General features: G+C 44.4%; 1 protein-coding gene across 1 annotated transcript in view; it reads right to left on the bottom strand.

Moving 5' to 3' along the window:
- Window positions 1-26123, bottom strand: part of IREB2 (iron responsive element binding protein 2) — a 45180-nt gene that overhangs the window by 6044 nt on the left and 13013 nt on the right. Inside the window, exons 4-20 of the mRNA XM_086711791.1 lie at window positions 24675-24812; window positions 23546-23764; window positions 20163-20232; window positions 19554-19737; window positions 18686-18825; window positions 15321-15492; window positions 13393-13493; window positions 9575-9691; window positions 8337-8496; window positions 7184-7319; window positions 5982-6066; window positions 5451-5607; window positions 4660-4784; window positions 3585-3689; window positions 3348-3490; window positions 470-617; window positions 261-383 (exon numbers count right to left, since the gene is read on the bottom strand). Of these exons, the coding sequence (XP_086567917.1) occupies window positions 261-383; window positions 470-617; window positions 3348-3490; window positions 3585-3689; window positions 4660-4784; window positions 5451-5607; window positions 5982-6066; window positions 7184-7319; window positions 8337-8496; window positions 9575-9691; window positions 13393-13493; window positions 15321-15492; window positions 18686-18825; window positions 19554-19737; window positions 20163-20232; window positions 23546-23764; window positions 24675-24812 (2323 nt within the window). The remainder of the gene's footprint in view (window positions 1-260; window positions 384-469; window positions 618-3347; window positions 3491-3584; window positions 3690-4659; window positions 4785-5450; window positions 5608-5981; window positions 6067-7183; window positions 7320-8336; window positions 8497-9574; window positions 9692-13392; window positions 13494-15320; window positions 15493-18685; window positions 18826-19553; window positions 19738-20162; window positions 20233-23545; window positions 23765-24674; window positions 24813-26123) is intronic.

Genomic DNA, 26123 nt, shown 5'->3' with positions numbered 1-26123 from the left:
GAACATCTGAAACTCAAGTTTAAGAAAATAAAACTTAAGGGGCGCCTGGGTGGCTCAGTCGGTCAAGCGTCCAACTTCAGCGCAGGTCATGATCTCACGGTTCGCTGGTTCAAGCCCGGAGTCAGGCTCTGTGCTGACAGCTCAGAGCCTGCTTGGGATTCTCCCACCCTCCGTCCCTCCCCCGCTTGCACTCGGTCTTCAAAAATAAATAAATAAGCTTAAAAAAAAAAAAAAAGAAGATAAAAGTTAAGAATCAATACCAGCAAATATGGTCCTTTGGCAGCCCAGTCTCTTGAATTTCCTGAACCATATTTCTTTCCTGCTAAAATAATCAGCGGGACACCTTCTTTCTGGTACAGCTCTGCCGCCTCAAACACATCTAGCTGTTTAGAAGAAACACAAAAATCTGTAACACAAATTCGGATCTAGTTAGCTAGCAGTTGCCTAAATGCTTTGTAAACGTCCTTACCGTCTGCCCCGATGGAAAATGAACTGTTTTGGGAGCCGGTTTCCCAATGAACTTATTGAACAGCTTGATGTTTGCAAAAGTGCCTCTCGTCATGACCGCGTCATTGCCCCTCCGGGCTCCATAGGAGTTGAACTCACGAGGAGTAAGGCTACAAGAGAGTCGTGAAGTGGGTTTCATTCCGGATGGGAAATAATCACGTTACTGATTTTTAAAACTTACTCAAAAACACTTCTTTTATGATGGAAAATTTCAAGCGTGTGCAGAAGTAGAGAAAACAGCACGGTGAATGCCCAGCTGCCCATCATCAAACTATAGCAACCAACCCACTCTCCCCGTCTCCTCTATGATCATCCCCTATTAGACTACTTTGAAGCAAACGCACGTAACATATATTAACACTATATACCTCACTATTTTTCTTTGAAATATATGAACGCTCAAAAAATATTACTCAATACCAAAAAAAATAGCACAATTTCTTAATATCAATCGAACAGCCAGTCAATATTCCAAATGCCTCCAAATCTGGAATCAACCATTTCTCCAAAAAACGGTGGCTTGTATTGGCTTCCCTGCTGAGAACAGAGCACTCCTATGAAACCTCGCCTAAGTCGAAATGGCATAAAGGAAGATTATCCACCTCCTTCCAGAAATTCACACTGTGCTGCTCTGCTTTTACCAAAGACCTACATGATATGTGGGTGATAACGGCCTTTCGCCGTAAAAGCAAAAACCTTTAGATTTCTTTCAGTTAGAGAAAACCGGTACTACCATCGGTCCTTCCTACAAGCGAAGTGCAATGCCAGCTTGCAGACGGCGGGGACAGCGACACTAGGAAGCAGCAGACACCGTAACCTGGTCGCTATGGGTGTTCACTGCTGCTGGACTGGTCACAACACATGTGACCTAGGCACAAGAAACGACTCAGTATAAGGAACAACCAGCAACCGACTTTTAGGAGCCTCTAACCTGGTTTCTTACGTAAAGGCAATACGTTTTGTAAACCTGTACATTTAAATTTCTTACTTCAAAATAGAGATGATGAGAGTTTCGAAGGATCTTAAAAACAACTCTAACTGATGAGAACTATTGGATTAAATGCACTGACAAACTCATACCAGAAACTAAAAAACACGTAAAAGTTATGTATCTGAGAAGAGTGGGGACTTTCTTTTGGTGGATGTTATGTCACAATTGTGACCAAGACAGAAATGACGACCAAAAAATATTTAAAAACTTATATTTCACACCACTATAAATAAAAGCCATGTGTGTAACAAATGGATTCACCTTGATCAAGTTACATCAAATGGACTTAACAACTCCTACCAAAAAGTGGCTTTTTAAAAACATTATTTTTATTTTTATTTTATTGGGAGGGGCAGAGAGAGAGGGAGACAGAGAGAATCCCAAGCAGGCTCCATACTCAGTGCAGAGCCCAACACGGGGGGCTCGATCTCACGACTGTGAGATCATGACCTGAGCCGAAATCAAGAGCCAGATGCTCAACTGACTGAGGCACCCAGGCGCCCCCACAAAATGCATTTTAATTCATACCAAGCTTAGTTAATCAGAAAAAATTTAAACACAAAAATATTTAAACACAAATTTCAAAATAGCACTGGTGAGATTAGAGTAGGAGCTTTGCAGCATCACTACATGTGCAACCAAGCTATACGGCACTGACGTTTACACGATACTTTGACAAAAAGCCGGCTCTTGAACAGCTCAAGCATCTAAAGCTAATCAGGCACCAGTACAGAAAATTCTGCCCTTACCAAAACTCTGTCTCTGGTGTCTAAACGGTTCTGGATAAGAACAACACTATAGGGGCGCCTGGGTGGCGCAGTCGGTTAAGCGTCCGACTTCAGCCGGGTCACGATCTCGCGGTCCGTGAGTTCGAGCCCCGCGTCGGGCTCTGGGCTGATGGCTCAGAGCCTGGAGCCTGTTTCCGATTCTGTGTCTCCCTCTCTCTCTGCCCCTCGCCCGTTCATGCTCTGTCTCTCTCTGTCCCAAAAATAAATAAACGTTGGAAAAAAAAAAATAAAAAAAAAAAAAGAACAACACTATATTATTAATCATGTAGAAATGAAATAAAATTTTTCTAGGTTTAGATTTCCATCTCCTCTATCAGTGATGTTTACATCCACTTTTAGTAAAAATATAAGCTCAAGGAGCAGAAATTCATTGTCTTTTGATCTGACACAGACCAAGCCTAGCTTCACGCACACAGGTTTCAGAGTCCACAAAACACACGCTTAAAAATTCTGCACTCCGGCAACGGGAGGGTGCTCCAACCAAACCATCAGGCTTCGTGTGGTGGGTCAAACCAAGCTGACTGTCTGGCAAAGTAGTACTGAAAAGACAGTTCTTGCTTCCAATCAGGTGTTCATTTAGACCACAAGGGCTTAACTTAAAACAGCAATTTCCACTCCTAAAGTTAAAAGCAAGAACAGGCCAGTTCCTGCTGAAGTCAGATACGGCGACGAGACACGGTCTGTGGTGATGTCTGTGCAGCTGAGCCCTGGACAACAGGGGGGCTGGGGAACCGACCCTGCACAAAGTCAAAAGTCTGACTCCCCAAAACTTAACACCCTTCTGTGGACCGGAAGCCTTACTCTAACAGAGAGTCGATGAACACCTGTTCTGGGATGGATGCCTTCTCTCCACATTCTTACAAGGCAGCTAGGGAACAGGAAGTGCTGCTCAGAGCGTCCCAAGCAAGAAAAAGGCACTTACGGTGCTGAACCATGTTTATCAAAACAAATCGGAGCCGTTCAAGGGTCAACTGTGTCTACCGGGCAAAGGAACGGGCCCAGTACGTAAACGCTCTTCGTCAGCGAGGCGGCTGAGTGCGCGCCCGCGGCCACACACCTACCCTCTGTGGGTCAAGTACTTGGCCGCCGAGCTGCTCCTGGCGATGCTGCCCGCGGGTGAGATGTGATCTGTTGTCACGGAGTCTCCCAGATACAGGAGGACGTGGGCATTTTCAATAGGCTGGAGGGCAGCTGGCTCTTTGGTCTAAAAGGTGAAAACAGTTCAAGGCATTTACTCCTGATGAGGTCTTTTAGTTCGTAACAACCCTGAAAAGATCAAATAGTAAAATCGTACTCACAAGCTTGTCGAAAAATGAAGGACATCGGATATAAGTAGACTTCGAGTCCCACGGGAACAGAGTGGAATCCGGTGCCTCTAAGCAGTTCCACCGCTTGTCTCCCACCTGTGAACGTGGTTTGGCGGGTGAACAAAGAGCAGAGAGAAAATGGAGTCACAGAAGAGAGGTTTATGAAAATGACTGAGAGAATTAAAAGGTACTTACATTAGAATGACCAAAAAAAGGCCTCATTCATTTGGAAAGGAAGCTAAGATAGTGCATTCTATAAAATTAAGACATTTTCGGACAGAATGAATGAAAATTTGCTCAATGAATTCCAGCACTCTGGATTTTCATGAGTACCTGAAGACTAAGTTTTAATATAAACTGGACATCGTTTATAGAATCCAAACAAAGGTAGAGGATTTAGAAAGAGTCCTATGTGCAGCTAAAGAGAGACTGTGGTGGGCACACTGCTGGTCTTTAAGAACATCATCACGGGAAGGCCTAGGGGGGCTCAGTCCGTGAAGCGTCCGACTTCGGCTCAGGTCACGATCTCGCGGTTCGTGGGTTGGAGCCCCGAGTGGGGTTCTGTGCTGACAGTATGGAGCCTGCTTGGATTCCCTCCACCCCCCACTTCTCTCTCTCTCTGCCCCTTCCCCATTCTCACATGTTCTCTCTCTCCAAAATTAACAATGAAAACTGTATGTTCAAAATCATGTAATTTTAATTTTTTTTAAAATATTTGAGAGAAAAAGCACAGTGAGTGAACGAACAGGAATACAGGGAGGGGCAGGGGCAGAGAGAGAGAGGAGAGAGAGAAAGAGAGAGAGAGAGAGAGAGAGAGAGAGAGAGAGAGAAGGAGGGAGGGAGGGAGGGAATCCCAAGCAGGCTACATGCTGACAGTGTGGAGCCCAACGCAGGGCTCGAACCCACGACTGTAAAATCATGACCTGAGGAGAAACTAAGAGTTGGATGCGCAACCAACTGAGCCACCCAGGCACCTCATAATTTGAGTTTTTATTAAATTCAGAAAGACACATGAAATAAATACTGCCATTTATTAAACTATTTAAGAAACAGATGAGCCTCTTACCTCTATTTTCTCTTTCAATGTTTTAAACATGGGCAATATAACACGCTCTTCCTCCATCTGATGAACTTCCTCTCGACTGGGCCAAATATCCTGCAGGTAAATGTTCCTGCCGGTAGCGTCAGTCCCTGGTGAAAAAATTGTGATATGAAATTTGGTATAAAAAGCAATTCCCTCGGGGCGTCTGGGTGCCTCAGTGGGTTGGGTGTCTGACTTCAACTCAGGTCATGATCTCGCGGTTCATGGGATTGAGCCCCCGCGTCGGGCTCTGTGCTGACAGCTCAGAGCGTGGAGCCTGCTTCGGATTCTGTGTCTCTCTCTCTCTCAGCCCCTCCCCTGCTTGCGCTCTGTCTCTCAAAAATAAACAAACATTAAAAAAATTAAAAAAACAAAAACAAAAAAGCAATTCCCTCAAGGTGTTCACATCTTCTTACCAATCTATCATAGAAACCAAGTAAATTATTCAACACCAGAGTGAGTGCTTCAGACATAAGCAGCTAAAAAAACGAATTACTTGCACATTTTATTATGTATTTATTTTTTTAAAAAGTAGGCTCCACGCCCAATGTGGGGCTTGAACCCATGACTCTGAGATCAAGAGTGGCACACTCGACCCTCTGAGCCAGCCAGGCACCCCTACTTCCACATTCTGTACTCTTCATGAGTACAGAAATGAAGAGTTGCATGATAAGGTTTCCTGAGATAATTCAGAGTGGACGGTCTAAGGAGCATTTCAGAAATACGACGTGTGGAGGGAAGTGTGCACAGGTATGTACGTAAAGGCAAAAGGATACCTAAGGGCTCCGTCTGGAAATCTATATTCACCGTGCCGGCGATGGCGTATGCCACCACTAGGGGTGGGGAGGCGAGGTAATTGGCACGCACACAATCACAAAGCCGACCTTCGAAATGTCTGTTTCCAGATAAAACTCCGCAAGTGACCAGATCACCCTGAAAAAGAAACGTATGTAAACAAATACATGTTCAACTCAAGACATGGTAATCTATGTTTTGGATGATCTATGTATAGAAGCAATCGAAATATTGCACGTGTGAGGGCAAGATAACCAAAAGCGTATTACCACAACTGTTATGTACGGAACTACCGAATCCTGTAACTGAACTAAAATAATTGCTTACATTACCGAGGGATTATTTCAAGTACCTAAAAATGATTTTTTCAATCATTTTAAGATGGACTCTTCCCAAGAGGTGCAAGGACTACAGAAATACAAATACATCAACATATATATTTTATAATTTAATAATAAAAGATAGTTATGAAAACCCCTCTCCGTGTCTTACTGATCCATGGATAATTTTACCTGTTTTATTGCATTTAAAACTGCTTCTGATAAGGGTGCTGTATTCCCCACACATGTTGAACATCCATAGCCAACTATTTCAAATCTGCATTTCAAAAAATAGATGTTATTGAAGAGAACATTCCAACACTTGTACCGAAAGCACAGGTCTTCATCTCCATCACTGTAATGAGATCACCTGAGAGAACGTTCCTGACCCTCGGATTACCCCGTGTCTACCTCTGTTTCACGGCTTCTGAGCAATCCAACCTGACCCTCAGGCATGCCGCCTGTACTGGACACCCGAACCCCGATATTTAGAACATTCCCGAGATCTGGTGACCTAAATCCGCCACAAAACCTGCGCCTTGCACAAGACAATTATCCAAATATCACCGTCAGGGCTCTAAGTTGACCGTTTAAAAACTGATACTGTACTTCTATCCAAAGTCCTAAGAGGGACTGGTGGGGAGGAGTGCAGCAAGGCCTCGGAAGGGACACCATGACGGAAACCCCAAACAGTAAACCGCTTGATTCTCAACCAACCAAACTCAAAGAAAGTCTCTGACAAAAATCCCAAAATGACAGAACTAAAAACTTACAAGCAAAACCCTCAAAATTACTCTCAGCCGCTCTTCTAAAAGCACAATTTTTAAATTTATCACTCTTGCAAAGGAATTGATCTCTGTAAGTTAACAGGTTCCAAAATACACCCTGAAAACAGAGGAGGCCTCCGTTATTTTTTTTTTTTCGAGTATGTAAGAAATGAACGAGTTCTCTATGAAGTTCAGGGACAGACGAACCTGTGCTTCACAGGGCCAATAACCTCACAAAACGCCAACTAAGACAACTTGCCCCAGTAACAATGCAGCTGGGATATTTCACTCTTTCCGAAACTGACCCGCCCCTCGCAGAAACTATGCACACTCGGTGCCATTCCTCAAACCACCCGTTACTTGGTCTCACGTTTGTCTTCCCACCCTTCAAGGAGCTAGAGACCACGCCTCCGACCTCTTGGCAGCCTACACGCTGCCTTGTTCCTGGAGTCTGCCCAGCAAATTTCTGCCGAGGGAGAAGGCATCAAAGACTGTGTGGGATCGGCAAGGTAACAGGTAGAACAAAGCGTATTCTTTCTATCTTCTCTTTGCCTATGAAAGGTTCTAACAAGTGGCTCCGATCACTGCTGAACACAAGGTCGATATAAATAGCAGACTGTCACTTACCCAAGCTTACTGAGATATGGTAATACTCCGCTCGAACTGAGGTAATGTGTGACCATCCCACTGCCTGGAGATAAACTTGTTCTTATGTAAGGGTTAACACGCAGACCAGCATCTACGGCCTTTTTAGCCAGGAGACCTGCACAGTAAACAATGGCGTATCAGGGCAGCACCCACAACCTCCAATTCGTGTGAGGGTAAAAGTCCGAATTCATCAATTCGCTGTCATTATTTTGCCCATCCTATTATGTTGAACTGTTTCATTTAAAACAAATAAAAACCCTTAACACTGTAAATTATTAAGGTACAGCCTGATATCATGGCATCCTACACACACATACACACACACACACACACACAGAAAAACAGGATACGTAATTAATATGACACACACAGGTAATACCTATCACTAGCTGAACCATTTGTTTACTTTCTACTAAATGAACCATTTTAAATTCCCCTGTCAGAAATTAAAATTTCACATTTATTACACAGGAATCTGTACAATTAATGAACTGTTTTATGAACATACAACTGATTTCATTTACAATCCTTGTCAATAATCTTTTACTTCCTCTACATTCTCAGTGGAATCTAGCACAGTGCTATGGTAAACTTCTAGTAGATTATCAAGAGATTTGTTAATTAGCTATACTTCTAAATTAACAGAAGGAGCAGATACAACCTAAAACTAACAGACATGTAAGTAATAATAAAAAGAATTTACCTTCTGTGTAATAAAACTAATAGCATAAGTCAAAGTCACTTTTTTTTTTTTTTTTAATATGAAATTTATTGTCAAATTGGTTTCCATAAGGTCAGGCTCCTTAAGACCCAATTAAAATCTCAGAAAGTCGGTTGAGTGTCCTACTTGGGCTCAGGTCATGATCTCAGGGTTCACGAGTTCGAGCCCCAAGTCAGGCTCTGTGCTGAGAGCTTGGAGCCTGGAGCTGCTTCAGATTCTGTGTCTCCCTGTCTCCCTGTCTCCCCACCCCTCCCCTGCTCAAACTGTCTCTCAAAAAATAAATGTTAAAAAAAATTTTTTTTTTAATCTCAGAAAATCTCTCAATATCAAACACAGACAATGATATACATGCATAATCTACGACACAAAGCATCACAGGAAAGGAACAAATGGCCGCAAGCGACGGCCTACCTGCAGCGAGCATGACGGACGGGTTGCAGTTATTGGTGCAACTGATGACCGCGGCAACGACCACAGACCCATGGCACAGCCTGAACTCGCTTCCTTCGTACTGAATACACACAGTATCATTCTGCTTTTCAGCTGCAATCTGGAAGCCTTTAAATCCGACCTACACAAATGTGCACATAAATACAAATACTCTGGGTATGTATAGAAAAAAAGACTGGTAGAAACTTCAACAGATTCTTGACAAATGACATTTAACACTTTAAGTTCTGACTACGTGTGAGTGGTGTCGAAGCTGATGTTCAGTAGTTGTAATTCAGCTGAAGCATGAATGTGACAGTCACGATGGAAGTCTGCGGGCACTCGTAACCACCCGGGATCCAGCTGTTTTTCTCTACTCCTTCCCACTTACGATAATCCTCAAGAGATGATGCAAGGTCTCTGTTAAAATGGCCCTGACAACTGGATTCAACGTGATCCTCTGGGTGGGAATGTGTGTGGAATGGATGAGACAAGACTGCCTATGACTTGGTAACTATTGAAGCAGGTATGTAGGAATCCGTTAGACTACTTTATTCCTGCACAAGTATGACATTTTCCGCAATAAAACAACAACAACATAATTTAAGAAATTATAAAAAGAGGGGCGCCTGGGGGGCTCAGTCGGTTAAGCATCTGACTCGATTTAGGCTCAGGTCATGATCTCAGTTTGTGGGTTCAAGCCCCGCGTTGGGCTCTGTGCTGACATTGAGCCTGCTTGGGATGCCCTCTCTCCCTCTGCCCCTCTCCCCATTCGCTTTTCAGACAGAAAGTACAAACCCAGAAAGTCAAAGAGGTCACGTGCCATTCAGTTACATTTACCAGATTTTATGAGAATAACTACACAGTTCAGAAGTCGAGAACAGTGTGTCCAACAGAACTTTCTGTGAGGACGGACACACTCACGATCTGAGCTAACACTAGAGCACCATGACCACAGGTGGCTAATCAGCGCTTGAAGTGAGGCGACCAAGAAACTCCATCCTTAACTCGAAATAACAGAATCAGGGTCTGATCGGCACAGCAGGCCTGGGACCGAGCTAATCAAATGACCAACTCGCACATGGGACGCCAGGAAACCGAGGGGGCTGCCAGTGCCAACATGCGAGAGCACAGTGGCCGACGGTGGTTCCGGGCCACCGGGCGGATCTTTACCCCTGAGCACAAGACGCACAGACAAAGACAGTGGCGAGGAGACCTGCCTTTTCATTCAAGCAAGCCTGGAAGTCACGTTTCATATCCGCCACGGCAACTCTGTCCTGAGGTCTCTTTGGACCGCTGACGGACGGAACTATTGAATTCAGATTAATCTGGATCACCTAGGGAACGAGAGAGAAGAGGAAGACGAGGAATTAGAATCTGTTCAGTACAGACTGCAATTCAGCACTACTTTCTGAAGCGCAACAAGTCCGTTCGTGTTTGCTGTAACAGGACACACACCTCCAGAAATAAAGATTTGAAAACAACCCAATTTATGAAACTGAACATACAAGCATCTGCTAAAAGCAAGAGTAGCAGATCGGTACGCAAACCACCCCAACACGAATCAGCCGGTCTACACAGACTACGGCGTCCCTCCCCATCTCTCTCCTCTGTCATCCAGATGCCTGATGATTAAGACATCGCCTGTGCCAGCCACTGATCTGCTGCCTCCAAGCTCCACACGCACCCTTCCTTGCTCTGTGACGATGAAGGTGGCTCAGGAAGCACTGCTGCTTCCTCAATGTGCTCAACACAGGCTGCTGGAGGGACACAGCGGGACTTCTCTCTTCCTGGTCCCCAAGTATCTAGCTGGGCAGGCTCCTGTGAGACCATGCTTTTATTGCTTGGGTTAAAAAATGGTATTTTCTTAAAACCCAACCTCCCAACTAGGTTCCTATGCGTTTCTTCTGGCATTTCTACCATTTTCCTCTGTCCGTTTGGGTCTTATCAGTTTAAATGAAGTTTCCCTACACTATGCCTTTCTCCAAGATTTAACCGCCCTGCTTACCCTAATCAATCACAACTGCTACGCCGCTTTGCTTGTACATCACTTCATGGATCCAGTGATTCTCATCTTTACATACTCAGCAAGTTTACCTTGAAATCAACATGCTAATGGGTTTTATTTTTTTAATTAATTTATTTTTTAGTTTACATCTAAGTTAGTTAGCATATAGTGCAACAATGATTTCAGTAGTTGCCTTAATGCCTTCACCCATTTAGCCCATCCCCCCTCCCACAAACCCCTCCAGTAACCCTCAGTTTGTTCTCCATATTTAAGAGTCTCTTCTGTTTTGTCCCCCTCCCTGCCTTTATATTATTTTTGTTTCCCTTCCCTTATGTTCATCTGTTTTGTTTCTTTAAGTCCTCATGAGTGAAGTCACATGGAGTTCTCGGACTAATTTCACTTAGCATAACACCATCTAGTTGCATCCACGTAGTTGCAAATGGCAAGATTTCGTTCTTTTTGATCGCAGAGTAATACTCCATTGTATATATATCTACCACATCTTTATCCATTCATCCATCGATGGACACTTGGGCTCTTTCCATACTTTGGCTATTGTCGATAGTCGGGGTGCATGTGTCCCTTCGAAACAGCACACCTGTATCCGGTGGATAAATGCCTAGTAGTGCAGTTGCTGGGTCGTAGGGTAGTTCTATTTTTAGTTATTTGAGGAACCTCCATACTGTTTTCCAGAGTGGCTGCACCAGCTTGCACTCCCACCAACAATGCAAAAGGAATTCTCTTTCTCCGCATCCTCGCCAACATCTGTTGTTGCCTGAGTTGTTCATGTGAGCCATTCTGACAGGTGTGAGGTGGTATCTCATTGTGGTTTTGATTTGTATTTCCCTGATGATGAGTGATGTTGAGCATTTTTGCATGTGTCGGTTGGCCATCTGGATGTCTTCCTTGGAGAAGTGTCTATTGTTCATGTCTTTTGCCCATTTCTTCACTGGATTATTTGTTTTTTGGGTGTCGGGTTTGATAAGTTCTTTGTAAATTTTGGATACTAACCCTTTATCTGATATGTCGTTTGCAAATATCTTCTCCCATTCTGTCGGTTGCCTTTTAGTTTTGCTGATTGTCTCCTTTGCTGTACAGAAGCTTTTTATTTTGATGAGGTCCCAGTAGTTCATTTTTGCTTTTGTCTCCCTTGCATCCGGAGACATGTTGAGTAAGAAGTTGCTGCGGCCAAGGTCAAAGAGGTTTTTGCCTGCTTTCTCCTCGAGGATTTTGATGGTTTCCTGTCTTACATTTAGGTCTTTCATCCATTTTGAGTTTATTTTTGTGTATGGTGTAAGAAAGTGGTCCAGGGGCGCCTGGGTGGCTCAGTCAGTTAAGTGTCTGACTTCGGCTCAGGTCATGATCTCACGGTCCGTGGGTTCGAGCCCCGCATCAGGCTCTGTGCTGACAAGCTCAGAGCCTGGAGCCTGTTTCAGATTCTGTGTTTCCCTCTTTCTCTGACCCTCCCCTGTTCATGCTCTCTCTCTGTCTCAAAAATAAATAAATGTTAAAAAAAATAATAATAAAAAAATAAAGTAAAACCCTCAAAAAAAAAAAAAAAAAAAAAAAGTGGTCCAGGTTCACTTTTCTGCCTGTCGCTGTCCAGTTTTCCCAGTGCCATTTGCTGAGGAGACGGTCTTTATTCCACTGGATATTCTTTCCTGCTTTGTCAAAGATGAGTTGGCCATACGTTTGGGGATCTATTTCTGGGTTCTCTATTCTGTTCCATTGATCTGAGTGTCTGTTTTTGTGCCAAGTTTTATTTCTTAAATTTGGTCAAGTCTTTAATAGGTCAAATTATTCTTTTTTCTTATACAATGCAAGGTTTTTCATTTAATTTTTCTTATTCTTTCCCTTTAGGTCTTTAAAAAAAAACAAAAACAGGGGCGCCTGGGTGGCGCAGTCGGTTAAGCATCCGACTTCAGCCAGGTCACGATCTCGCGGTCCGGGAGTTCGAGCCCCGCGTCGGGCTCTGGGCTGATGGCTCAGAGCCTGGAGCCTGTTTCCGAATCTGTGTCTCCCTCTCTCTCTGCTCCTCCCCCATTCATGCTCTGTCTCTCTCTGTCCCAAAAATAAATAAACGTTGAAAAAAAAAAAAATTAAACAAAAACAAAAACAAAAACATGGCACTACAATAAACAGAGCTGAAAGGGACCAGAAAACGAGGAGCTCACACAAGTGCGCTCCCTATGATCTGCTCTGGCCCTCCACACACCTAGGTGGGCTCACATATGCACCCAACAGTCAGCACTGTGCCAGGCGCACCAGGGCGGAGGGCACGGCACCACACAAACTGAGCATGCCTCTCCTCTTACTGGCATTCTGGCAGGGGAGACAGGCAGACACGTACAGAAATTAATACATTTCAGGCAAGGACACATGCTATGAAGAAAAATAAAGCTGGGTTGAGAAAGTGGATAACCAGACCTATGACAACACCAAGTGCTTTTCGATGCTTACCACGCTCCTAGAAAATGAATTGTATTAAAATTCAGACTTCCCTGAAAGTGAATTTTACTTACTTCAATATAAACTTCCAAAAGGTAAGAAATATTGGCTTAGATTCATTATAAAATATCTTTAACATGTAAGACCATATAACTGTATACCCCTTTCATAACATATTTTTATAAATACAGACATTAACCAGATGCAGGCCTCATCAGAATTGATATTTTCAGAGGGTATCTGACTCTTTTCATAAAGTAGAAAAAAAATTAGATTTGATAAAATGTTGTAAAACTACTGAGTAAAATCTAAGCAGGGTCATAAATAACATTTATTCGTTAAATGTTAAATAATGATAGCTGACACTGAGCACTTTCTGGGTCCCTAAAACCGCTCGAATACATTTCTATTTAATCCCTTAAGAATACCTTCCTATTTTAGAGGTGAGGAAGCTGAGGCAGAAAGGCTAGATAACATGCCCACAGCCGTCCTGCCGGTAAGTCCCAGAGCTGGTACTCAAACCCGGTGGCTAAGCTACAGAACACACACCCTGACGGCGACAAGGGGCCTCTCTGCACACACCTGGGAGTACTCAGGTTCTCCTGAGTTCTTCTGGTCATTTCGAAACAACTTCACAGCTTTAAGGTATGTTTCCATCGACTCGAGTTTGGCTTTGTCAAAACCTAAAATGAAGATTAAGAACAACAAAAATACAGTAAGAGAAATCTTTGGAGGTACTGAATTCCAATGATGAGCAAGAAACAGACATTACACATTACTACTCAGAACAGATTTCTTTACAAACTACCACTTGATGTTGTTCTCAAGAGCAGTAAAAATTTTGCCCTTGGTGAAAACTCTGCTTTATAAAACACACACCAGTCCCCCTTTAAAAGTTACTCAGAGACAAGATGAGAAATACGGAGCCAGTTCTAGAAAACTCACAAAAAAAGTTTGCAGAAGATAAATCGATAACTACACTGAATATAACAAATGATCACCCACCACGAAGGACACTCATTACTTTTCCTAAAAAAAAAAACACGAATAATCAAAATGAAAAAATAAGTGAATGTTAAGAAAGGGTTCACAGAGCAGTGAGAGAGATCTAACAGGATCTTCCAGAAATCAAAACCATCAGATGGTTAGCAATAAGAGCTCCAGTTAAATATTTGGGCAGCTCTCAGCCAGCATGACTAGAAGTAACTGTGGCCAACTGCATTTCCACCGACTGATGCAACAGCACACACCCAAACCGTGTGCTCACAATGTGCCAATGACAGCCCTCCATCAAGAGGCAGAGATCGGCCCTTGAAACTGAGCCATGGGACTGTCGACCGGCTGGCAAACACTCTCTCCCAGGTCAGCCGCCCTTGGAAAGCCACCATGTAAGTGAGCCCAGGTTACATGGAGAGAACACACATGGAAGCTGTGGCTGACAGTCCCCGCTAAGCACCCGCTGATGGCCAGCATTCAGTGCCAGACATGCGAGCTCGCAGTTGTCAGGACTGCAGGCCTGAGCCGCCAAGTTTTGCGTCTGACACCCTAGACGCCACGGAGCAGAGACAGGCGGCCTCTCCGTCTAAACCACGGACTTGCTGAAACCACGCGGCCACACGTGATTATTGCCGGTTTGAGCCACTAAGCTTTAGGATAATATCTTACGCAGCAACACATCATTACTACACAACTCATATTAACATGTGGGAAGGAGGCATCTCAACCATTTCACTTTCAAATGTTCTAACAAACCCAGTTTAGAGAAAGCTCTGCATTCAGTAAGAATCGTTCCCTCCAACATTCCAAGTGACCAAGTGTCCATTTTGCCATTTGACTTACGAATTTATAAAATCTTCCCCCCAACTGAAGAATACTAGACCTCACCCCCCAAATACCCTTATGACGAGAGATTAGTTCAGCAATGGCCTCTTGAAAAGGGAAGTGGACCACATAAAAAGGAGAGCCGGGGTCTTAAGAAACATGAGCACATCCTGGTCTTACAGGTATTTCTACATTAAACCTTCAATAGAAGACGGTCAAACGTCTTGCTAATCAAGCTACAAAAAAGATTTGGAGCCTGTAATCCTAGGCTGCTTTTCACAAGATTATGTGCTTAGTCTTCAGACAGGGCACCGGTCCCCAGCCTTTGTGTGGTGGCTCCTCTGTTCCTGTTAAGGGGACAGCTGCACACATGCGCCAGCCTGACTTCCACTAAACTGCAGCCTTTGTCCCTAAGAAGGGTGTGGTAGCCGTCATTCCTGGAACAAGTGAGGTAAGGATCTGCAGTTTGAGTAATTCCTTTAAAATACTGTAGACGGGCCACAGGGGACCAGGTTTTGAGAACACAATACTCTTTCAAGAATGTGAGGCAGTTTATTTGAAAGCCAGTTTCAACATCATAATTTCCTGAATATCCAATAACCTGCACAAGGTAGTTGTTTATTACAAGTTATTTCAGACAAACACACTGGAGACAGTAACACGCTTACCCTACCGATCTGTCATCTTACCTGTATGTTCTAAATGTTTTAATGTCACATTGTCAACAGGGAAAAAGCTGAGGGTAGCACCGTACTCTGGACACATGTTTGCTATTGTAGTCCGATCCACTATAGATAACTGTGAAACTCCACTTCCAAAAAACTCAACAAACTTTCCAGCCACTCCTACTTGCCTGAGGTGCTATGTAAAGGGATACACAGAAACGCACACAAAATTAGTAATGAGAAGATTGGCAAGGATTCTCTGAAAACTGCAAAATCTAATGTTTAGCCCCTACCAGTGACAGTGAACGAAAGAGGTTCTCTGTTGTTCTTACCAAACATCAACTCGTTCTGGGTCTGCAGATATTTTAAGCAAAAAGTCAACAGAAGAGTGGCCCGGTGTCACTGTCAGGCAGGGTCAAAAGGTCTTACAAGCTGAAAATGGCTAAGATCCACACGTGCACGTCCCTGAAACGGAGGTGCACTCTGGACTCGGCGCGGCTGTTAGCTTGGCAGCCCTCTTTCTTTCACAGCAGCACGTAAAACCGTGGTGCTTCTAAGTGTGGATGGCATCTCGCATTTAACGGAACACTAACACACTGATAAAACTGTGTATTTAAATACAAAAATATGGGGGCGCCTGGGTGGCTCAGTCGGTTAAGCGTCCGACTTCGGCTCAGGTCGTGATCTCGCGGTCCGTGAGTTCGAGCCCCGCGTCGGGCTCTGTGCTGACAGCTCAGAGCCTGGAGCCTGTTTCAGATTCTGTGTCTCCCTCTCTCTCTGCCCCTCCCCTGTTCATGCTCTGTCTCTCCCTGTCTCAAAAATAAATAAACGTTAAAAAAATTAAATTAAATACAAAAATATGTACTGGCTATAAAAATTCTTCAAATTCTAACCTTGGTCCAAATATTTACAGCTTCGTTAATTATTGGTAAGTTTCATTCTGACAGGACGTCACATGTGGCTTCAAACTTCGTTCCTTGTCAAGCCATGTTTGTGAGTTATCACCAAACAGCAGCAGCCTCAGCCTGGACGAGGACAGCGCCCAGGGAGGGAACTGGGGACAACCTTCAACCCGTGAGTGATACTCAGTCCTAACGGTCTAGAGGTGCTGGGGGCCACTGCATCCAGACTCTTTCATAAAAGGCTAAGATGCTTCTTTACGTCGCTGGCTACAGTTGTGAGGATCCGAGCAACACAGGGAAGATACACCAAGGCAACCGCTGTCACCAAGTCAATGAGGCACAACAATATACATGTGGAAAACAATACACGACTCATCCTATAAAAATCACGAATAGAACAGAACCTCAAAACAGAAATAAAGTATTTAATAAATGAAACATACAGGAAAGATTTAATTCTTGTATTAATATACCCAAATTTAAAAACATATAATACTGTTACAAGGAACAAAGCCAGGGGCGCCTGGGTGGCTCAGTCGGTAAAGTATCCAACTTTGGCTCGGGTCATGATCTCATGGTTCGTGGGTTTGAGCCCCGTGTTGGGCTCTGTGCTGACAGCTCAGAGCCTGGAGCCTGTTTCAGATTCTGTGTTTCCCTCTCTCTCTTCCCCTCCCCCACTCATGCTCGGTCTCTCTCAAAAATAAACATTAAATTAAAAAAAACAAAAAACAAAGCCAGAGGGGTCTAAAAAGTGGCATTTATTTTCAGGATGTCCAGAGGAGAGTGTGGATTTCTCTAAATCCATAATGAGATATTCCTTTTCCTTTAGAAATGATCCTGCAATTCTCAATTTAGCTTCTTGATCTTCTGGGGCCATACACTGAATCAATCATTTCTGCAAGGCGTCAGATTTTTCCTAATTAGGGAAGAAGGATCAACACTAAATGCTAAGAAGGAAGCAGACCATTTTCTTCCTCTGCAGAGAATTTCGAAAGCCTTCAGACCAGCAATCTAACCAGACAAGTGGCTGCTCCAGGATCTGAATTGGAGCTATAGGTGGGAGATTTCCCATGTGCATTTATTTAACAGAATGGACTTAATCATTAAAATAGAATTAGTCAAGGGGCATCTCGGTGGCTCAGTCAGTTCAGCGTCCCACCTCGGCTCAGGTCATGATCTCACAGTTCATGGGTTCGAGCCCCTCATCAGACTCTGCTGACAGCTCAGGCTGGAGCCTGCTTCAGATTCTGTGTCTCCCTCTCTCTCTGCTCCTCCCCTGCTCGCACTGTCTCACTCTCAAAAATAAGCGTTGAAGAAACAATTTTTTAATAAAATAAAATGTAACTAGTCAAAACCAGAAATCTAGGGGGCACTGCCTGGGTGGCTCAGTTGGTCGAGTGTCCAACTTTAGCTCAGGTCACGATCTCACAGTTCATGAGTTTGAGCCCTGCATGGGGCTCTGTGCTGATAGTTTGGAGCCTGGAGCCTGCTTCTCATTCTGTGTCTCCCTGTCTCTCTGCCTCTCCCCTGTTCACACTTTGTCTCTAAACGTTAAAAAAAAAATTTTTTTTTCAAAATCAGAGATTTAGGATGGACAGTTACAAATTGCTGTTCACTAGGAAACTCTAGAGTACATGTACTAAATGCACGCAGCCAATATTTTTAAAATTCAGATGAAGTTTTTATAAAATCCTTCTAAAGTGTTTAAACAGCCAAGAGAAAATCTTGACCCTCCCACACTTCTACAGTCCGTATTATCCAGTAGAACAGTTTCTTGAGGGCAAATGATTCATTTAAGTATTAAAAGAGATGCGGGGGGCACCTGGGTGGCTCAGTCGGTTGGGCATCCTACTGCAGCACAGGTGATGATCTCACAGTTCATGAGTTCAAGCCCTGCACTGGGCTCTCTGATGTCAGCACAGAGCCTACTTGGGAGTCTCCGTATGCCTCTCTCCCTGCCCCTTCCCCGCTCACACACGTGCGCTCTGTCACTCTCTCTCAACCATTAAGAAATAAATAAAATTTTTAAAAGCAGCATTCAAGGAGATGCAATTATTTTCCTAAATACGATTTTCTAATCCAGGGGCAACAAGCGCTTACTGAGGCAACATGGCTGAGAGCCCAGGGCCGAGGGCCTGGCCGGCCTGGTAGGGGCCTTACTCCACCTCCCACTGCTCGGCCCAGTGTCCCTTCCGCGAGTCACTGAGCCCAAGGGTATGTCCATTTTCTCAGAATGGAAATGGGGACAGTCCTAGGACCGACGCCACAGGCTTGTAATGAGGAACACGCGAGTCAACGTGTCACGTGAACAATGGTCCAACACCCTAGACAAAGGGAGGGTTCCCGACCGCTGCCGTGATTGTGAGGACAGCTGCGAGGCCACGGCCAGGGAGGCCAGAGCCCTGAGGATGCGGCAGCAAATGCAACCCTGCTCTCGAGGGGCCCCTGTGATTCACGCCCACTGAGTCACACAGGTGCCACAATTACCTTCGTGATGCCAAGAACAACATCTATGGACGTAACAAAAGGGTTTGACGAGCCAGTTAGCTCACATCCCACCACCTCCGGCAACGTAAGAGAAACGGGCAGGCCAAGCATAACTGCTTCTGTCTCGATGCCTCCGACCCCTGAAGTGACAAAGACAAACGTTAGCGCGGCACAGTTCAACTGTGGTTCTCTCTGGGGCACCGAGCGCTCTGAGTGCTTGAGGAGCTGGTCTGACCACACTCGCTCTTACTGTGCATGTGGACCCAAGTCCTAAGGAATGACTCCACTCACGTGGTTGAAAGAAATTGGTGCTCACCTTCCTATTAAATTCAATAAACAGTCTTTATTACGCTAAGTACCGCGCTAGGCTCAAGGCATAGATATGAACGGAACCCAGAACCGCCAACCTCAAGAGGCTCCGGCCAATGACAAAGACTTCTTGACCCGGCAAGGAGGGCATGCGCCCTGCCAGAGGGACAGCCTGGGCAAAGCCACGAGGCGTCCAGTAAAAGCACAGCCCACGCTGGGCAGTAAACACTCGTGTGCAAGACACACGTGCACGAACGGCCGGGAGCAGTCACACAGGCCCAGAGCACAGGCCTAGGCCGCATCGCCTTCACAGACAACGTTCCACCACAGCTGCTCCACAACAGCAGTGCCTGGCCGGGCGCCGCACACCGTGTTCATAAACCCTCCCTCACGCCACACTGTCCGCAAAGGCTAACGCTCGTTTTTGTTGCTATGACAGATGAAGAAACAGCCTCGAAGAGGCCACAGAGCCCGCCGACCTGCTACGTATGCTCTTTTGCAGTGTTCCTGAATCATCTCCCCCCACCCCCAAATTAAATATATTTAGTCATCTACTTACCCCACCCCAAAATCCCCAATCCATTCACCATGGTTATATGAGAGTCTGTGCCGACGACGCTGTCCGGGAAGAGGAGGTCTTTTTCTTCGAAAACCACTCTTGACAAATACTCTAAGTTAACTTGATGAGCCATCCCAGTTCCGGGAGGGATTACAGCCACATTCTTAAAAACTCTTGAACTCCACTATATTATGTTTGCATTTTAAAAAATCCAAGCGTTAGTACATCACCTTGTGCTCACAATCAAGATGCAATATTGACACAAAAAATACTTTACCGACGTTCAATATGGTCAAAGTTGATAGCATACACGTAAAAACAAGTATGTAAATACTAACCCTAAACATATTCATTTTGCAGATTATTAAATCAAAATTAGGTCAAAGAAAAATGATCTAGTAAGTCCAGATAAATGGTAGGAACCACAGTGAATTACAGTCACTTAGTTTTTATCTTGTTTTATACACTGGGGTTTCCAACAAGATCTTATCTGAAGGAGGAAAGGGGTCCACTGCTACAAAGCATTTAAGGACTACTAAAGGACACAAAAACCGTACTCATCACTATTTTATAAATTTAAATATAAAAATTTCCTCAAATCATGTGTACCTTGAAAAACTGAAGCCTCTCTCGATTTCTGCCAAATTCTACTTCTTGGTTTTTTAACACTGTTTCGGGTCTAAAAGGAAGAAAAGCCAGCATTACACGTATGTATTACACAGAAGACTTACCTTGTTTCTAAGAATTCATTCTCACGAGCACACACACATCTTAAAAACTCCTGGAACAGCAATTTACCAGAGAGACTTCTCAGAATCAGCTGCTTTCTCGCAACACAGAAGTTCTGTTTTAAACACCACACCAGAAAGCTATTCCATCCCAGTGTCCCGAACCGTACTGACTCACTGTGTGAGCTGGCTCAACGTATCAAAAAGAACAGAGCAACCTTTGCTGGATTCCCCTCAGCAGGAAGAGGGAGGGCAGTGGTGTGGCCTGCACCCAGCACGTGCACTTCCCTTCCCCCCGCTGGGCCCCGGTGCCAGCACGGCCGGGCGGCGTGGACTAGTGTGGCACAGCGGTGACCACGGTGCGACGCCACTTCGCGCCTAAGAAACTTTCAGCAAAAACCTTGTATTCAACTCACCCAAATTGGAAAGTTCTATCTTATGTAGAAGTATATGGACTATAAACATATCTTACATAAATTATTTAAACTAAGAGATAAAAAACAATCCACCTCCAAACAGTAAACACTGTGCCACTTTTAGAAAGCTATTTTTATCTAACGGACATTTAAAAAATGATCTCTAGGGGCGCCTGGGCAGCTCAGTCGGTTGAGCGTCCAACTTCGGCTCAGGTCATGATCTCACGGTTCGTGGGCTTGAGCCCCGCGTCAGGCTCTGTGCTGACAGCTCAGAGCCTGGGGCCTGTTTCTGCTTCTGTGTCTCCCTCTCTCTCTGCCCCTAACCTACTCACATTCTGTCTCTGTCTCTCTCAGAAATAAACATTAAAAAAAAAAAATTTTTTTTTAAATGATTTCTAGCAGTGTTAAGGTACTTCGCCTGCCAGCTGGCGATTGTTAACTAGAGTATCAATACGACTTAAATTATACACGTTCTCCAGGGTCCAGAAAATTACAGTTGTTTGTCAACTTAAAAAACAAACAAAAAGAAACAGGGCTCCTGAGTGGCTCAGTCAGTTGGGTGTCCAACTGCGGCTCAGGTCATGATCTCATGGTTCATGGGTTCGAACCCCACGTCGGGCTCTGTGCTGGCAGCTCAGAGCCTGGAGCCTGCTTCGGATTCTGTGTCTCCCTCTCCCTCTGCCCCTCCCCTGCTCACACTCTGTCTTTCTCAAAAATAAACTTTAAAAAAGTTTTTTAATAAAAAAATGAGTAAACATTAAAACCAAAAAAACGGGGGCGCGTGGGTGGTGCAGTCGGTTAAGCGTCCGACTTCAGCCAGGTCATGATCTCGCGGTCTGTGAGTTTGAGCCCCACGTCAGGCTCTGGGCTGATGGCTCAGAGCCTGGAGCCTGTTTCCGATTCTGTGTCTCCCTCTCTCTCTGCCCCTCCCCTGTTCATGCTCTGTCTCTCTCTGTCCCCAAAAAAATAAATAAACGTTGAAACAAAACAAAACAAAACAAAACCAAAAAAACAGACGGGCGCCTGGTGGCTCAGTCCGTTCAGCGTTCGACTCTTGATCTCGGCTCAGGTCACGGTCTTGCAGTTCATGAGATCGAGCTCTGTGCCGGGCTCTGTGCTGACACTGCGGAGCCTGCTCAGGATTCTCTCTCTCTCTGACTCTCCTCTGCCCACGCTCTCTCAAAATAAACATTTTAAATTAATAAAAATAAACAAAAATAAGTAAAATAAAACAAAGGTCATGTTGCTGCATGGTCACTCGAAGCCACAGTGCATGTCTATGTGCTTCTTCTCAGGGCTCAGGGAGCACAGCTCAGTTCCCACAGCGAGCAAGGCTCCAGAGCACCCCCCTCGTTAGCTCAGAGCCGGACTTCGAGTTAGGCGGCAGTTTCAAGGGCCTAGTGTACACTCTCAGCTCTCTGGCTGGGCCTGTGAGAAACACCTCCCTGGGACACCGACGTGCACAGAAGAGCCACTATGTTCATACGGCCAGGGACCACAGTCAGCCCATCCGAATGCTGTATAATCTGGACTCAAAACTGAGGGGAAATGTTACAACAGATTGGATTTTTAATTAAAAACAGACCATCTCAGCACTTTGTACTGTGCCAATTACAAAAAGGCAGTCCAAAAAAAATCAACGGTGTTTGAATCAGGAAGTCTTCCTTTTCAGGAAACTGATTTCTGTGTAAGAAGAGATGTTAATCTCAAAAGTCAACCCGTATCTCACCATCAGGACAACTAGGTAGCAGGAACAAGGACTGATTACATAAAACTGTCATAACCTGATGGCAAAGGACCCACGGATCATCCTGAATTCTTAGCAAGGAAGAGGTCACTATTGACTGGAGGCCTCATTAAACATTGAGCGCCAACTTGTACAACTACCAAGAATTTGAAAGATCCAATTTAACGTATCAGTGGTGCTTAGGATAAAGTATGTGTCGATATTTTTCTTAGCTATTTTAAATCTTAAATGTGTTAAAATTTTTAAAATTTGAAAAAGTATGTCATTTTTTTTAACTAAACTAAAAAAAAAAAAAAAAAAAATTTTTTTTTTCAAGTAGGCTTCAAGCCCAGTGCGGAGCCCGACGCAGAGCTTGAACTCACGACCCTGAGATCAAGACCTGAGCTGAGATCAAGAGTCAGACACTTAACCAACTGAGCTACCCAGGTGCCCCATAAATTAAAAAAATTTTGACAGTCTCTTGACAATGGGGTAAAACAACTCTTAAAAGTAAGAGTTCAACTTTGAAAATTTCATAGCATATAAAAACTGAAGTATAGTTTTTTTTAAAAAAATTACCTATTAGGAAATTTTATCAACTCCTAAGAACAGAATTCTTTCCTGGGCAGGTCCACTACTTCCCACGGCACCATACAGGCAATTATTTACCTCAGAAGGCTCACTAAGTTTGTAATCTACAACAATCATAATATTCTTAACACCGAGCTCTTTATGCGATTGGAAAAAGCAAGAAGTCTGAAACTATAAACAGGGAATTCACAAAAGAAACATGAACGTATAGTGAGCACACGAATGGTACAAATTCACTAAAATAAGAAATTCAAAGTTTAAGACGAGATCCCATTCTTCTGCCTGCATTACTCACAAAAATTAAATATATTTACAGAAAAACCTTCAGAAAGGTTCTGTTCTTCCTAAGGAGAAGTAGGTACTGGTCTTCAGAGACTACCATTTTAATTAACTTTGCTTCTCTCAGCACAACAGGAAACACACGTATGGAAGTGAGGCTACCTAACAGGGACAGAAGGGAAGGAGACTGGTGAGATTTCCTTAACTAAAACATAACCTGGCTCGGATCAGTATGTTTAGAAAATCCCATACTCAGGCACTGGTTGCAAATGAAAAGGGCATAGGATGGGTGTGTTCTCAATCTGCGAAGAAAATTTTCCTGAGCTCCGGCCTGGTTCTCCAGAATCACAGGATCCTCGGCAGGCGGTCTGGCCTCTGCAGGGAGCCTTCTTAGGCTGCGCTTTGAGTGGAGAGAGCTTTCCTGCTTTCTGCGGCTCACCACCTCCAGGATTTGGAGCATTCTGTATTGCACTAGCATTCCAAAAGAGGAAACAGAATAAAACCATCGGAAAGTGACACAAATGTAGCTTTTCAAAACGCACACAGTTTGGCAATGGTAGGTGGAATTAACTAAATGTTGTTCAATGTTAATACGGCATTTAATTCAGGTTTCAAAAGCAAATCTCAGATTGCAAAAATATAGTAATAATAAAATAAAACAAAAACAAAAAACTCAAATAGGTCATTTAAGTTTACGGAGATGACAGCACAACTCCGCATGCCCAATAAAATCATCTCACACACTTCCGTAATAATCGAGCTTCTAGCAAACACCTAACTAGGTCCTTTTCCCATCTATCAACTCAAGAGCAGCACAGAGCCACAGTGCTAATCTCAAGGGCGAGAGCACTCAGGGGCTGGGACGATCCCGTCTGGCTACCAGGCTCCAGGGGGTGAGAAAGCAAAAGCCAGCACATCGCAACACAATCAGGTCTTCTCCAGTTTGACCTTGGTCACGGGGACCTTTCACGCAGAACATACGTATTTCAGGGGAAGGAAACGGAGTTTTAGCAAGCTCTGTGATTTTAATCACCAATTACCTAAAGACATTCATGGTTCACATCTTTAGGTTCTCTCTCGAAGGCCAAGTAGGTTAAAAAACAAAAGAAAATGAAGATGAATTCAGATGGGCACTCCACAAAGCAGGTTCTAGGCTCCAACGTCTCTATCAAAAATGGCAGAATTCTACAAACATGAGTATCATTTGAAATTCAGACTGAGTTAAACAAATGCACCAGTACGTACACTTCACCAGCTTTTCCTTTCATACACGAGGGGATACTACCTCGCGCCCCGTACTCAGGCTTCGCTGTCTCTACTCCCCTTCTTCTCACCACACAGCCCCAGCGGGCTGGCTGTCTGCACAAGTATCTGCTCTTACCATTTACTGAAGTCAATCTGTAAAGAATGGTCAACTGTGAGATCTGTCGGACGGGCAGGGTGGACTTTCCTAGGGTCGCCTCCAAGAACCTTCACTGCCTCCCTCATAGCAGCAAAGTCCACCATTGCTGGTATTCCACTACAAAGTAAAGAAATGAAAAGTATGGCTCACGCTCCTCTTTCGTATGCTCAAATAATACACATCTATTCACTTTTACATTTGAAAGTATCCCTTTCTGGTTTGCATTCGTGTTAGATCATGTACTTGTTACCCAAAGTTAGACGAATCCTGTTTAATGAGAATTAAACATTACCTGAGAACTTGAGTGCTTGGGGGCAGACACACCAAAAATAACGAGACATGATTTTTAGAGACGTGAGGCAACTTCAAGAACTGTCTACGGAATTCTCTCCCTGTCTTAGATTCTGACACCCCGCTCCCTCCCTTCGCCCTGGCCCCATGCCCTTCCTCTCAGTGCCTGTCTACTACTCCAAAGCTCTCCACGAGACATACGTATCTCCGGCTGACCACACAACAAGCATTCACCACATGCCTGCAGGGTGCCAGACACCAACGACACAGGCTGGAAAGAGACAGCGCCTCCTCTCAGGAGTCCGCACAACAGTAACACAAGGACTAATACGGCAGCAAACAGAGGGTACGAAGCAGTGGCACACGAACCAGACTTGGGTGGGGGTGAAGGAGATGTTCTTAATTATCTAGCTAACTTCTATACCTCCCTTGAAACTCAGTTGAAGGTTAACTCTTCCAATTACTAATCCCTGGACACCCAGATCAGGCAAAGTCTTTCAAGCCGGGGTCAAACGTTTTCGCTTGAATTCTAAGTGTGACGGAAACCCACTAGTATACGGGGGCATGACGCGGCCCTAGTTAACATTTTTAATTAAATCACAACATGCTGTGCAAAGACAACTACCGACTCGGAAGTGTGCAAGCAGGGACACAGGCTAGAGACTGTAACAGCTGTAGTCCAGGTAAGAGAGAACGGGGCCAGGACCAGGATAGTGGTGGAAATGGTAAGAGGACACGTCTGAAACGTAGAGTCCGTGGAACTTGTGGACAGCGTGGATTACACACAGTGGGAAGAGAGGGGTCAAGGTCAACCCCTGGATCTCTGCCCTACATGCATGGAGGCTATAGGGCATTTCCTATGACAGAAGAGACCTGGAAAGGGACAGGTGTGGCTGCTGGGCAATCAATCTCTGGATGTGCTAAGTCTGACAAGCCACTCGCTAGCTAAAGACAAGCAGGCAGTTCAGCAAAAAGAGTTTTTCGACAGAGTGTATAAGAAACAAGTGCCTACTTTTTAATGAATTTATTTAGTTTAGAAAAGACAATTCTTTAAATTTACAGACTGATCTTCAGAATTAAAAACTGCAGAGCCAACCATCACGGAGTTTGAATTTTAAGAAGGAAATGTTCAGAAGG

This window comes from Puma concolor, chromosome B3, assembly GCF_028749965.1.
Source record: "Puma concolor isolate L17-30 chromosome B3, mPumCon1.1.hap2, whole genome shotgun sequence".
Lineage (NCBI taxonomy): Eukaryota > Metazoa > Chordata > Mammalia > Carnivora > Felidae > Puma > Puma concolor.
This window is presented reverse-complemented; position numbering and strand designations above follow the sequence as displayed.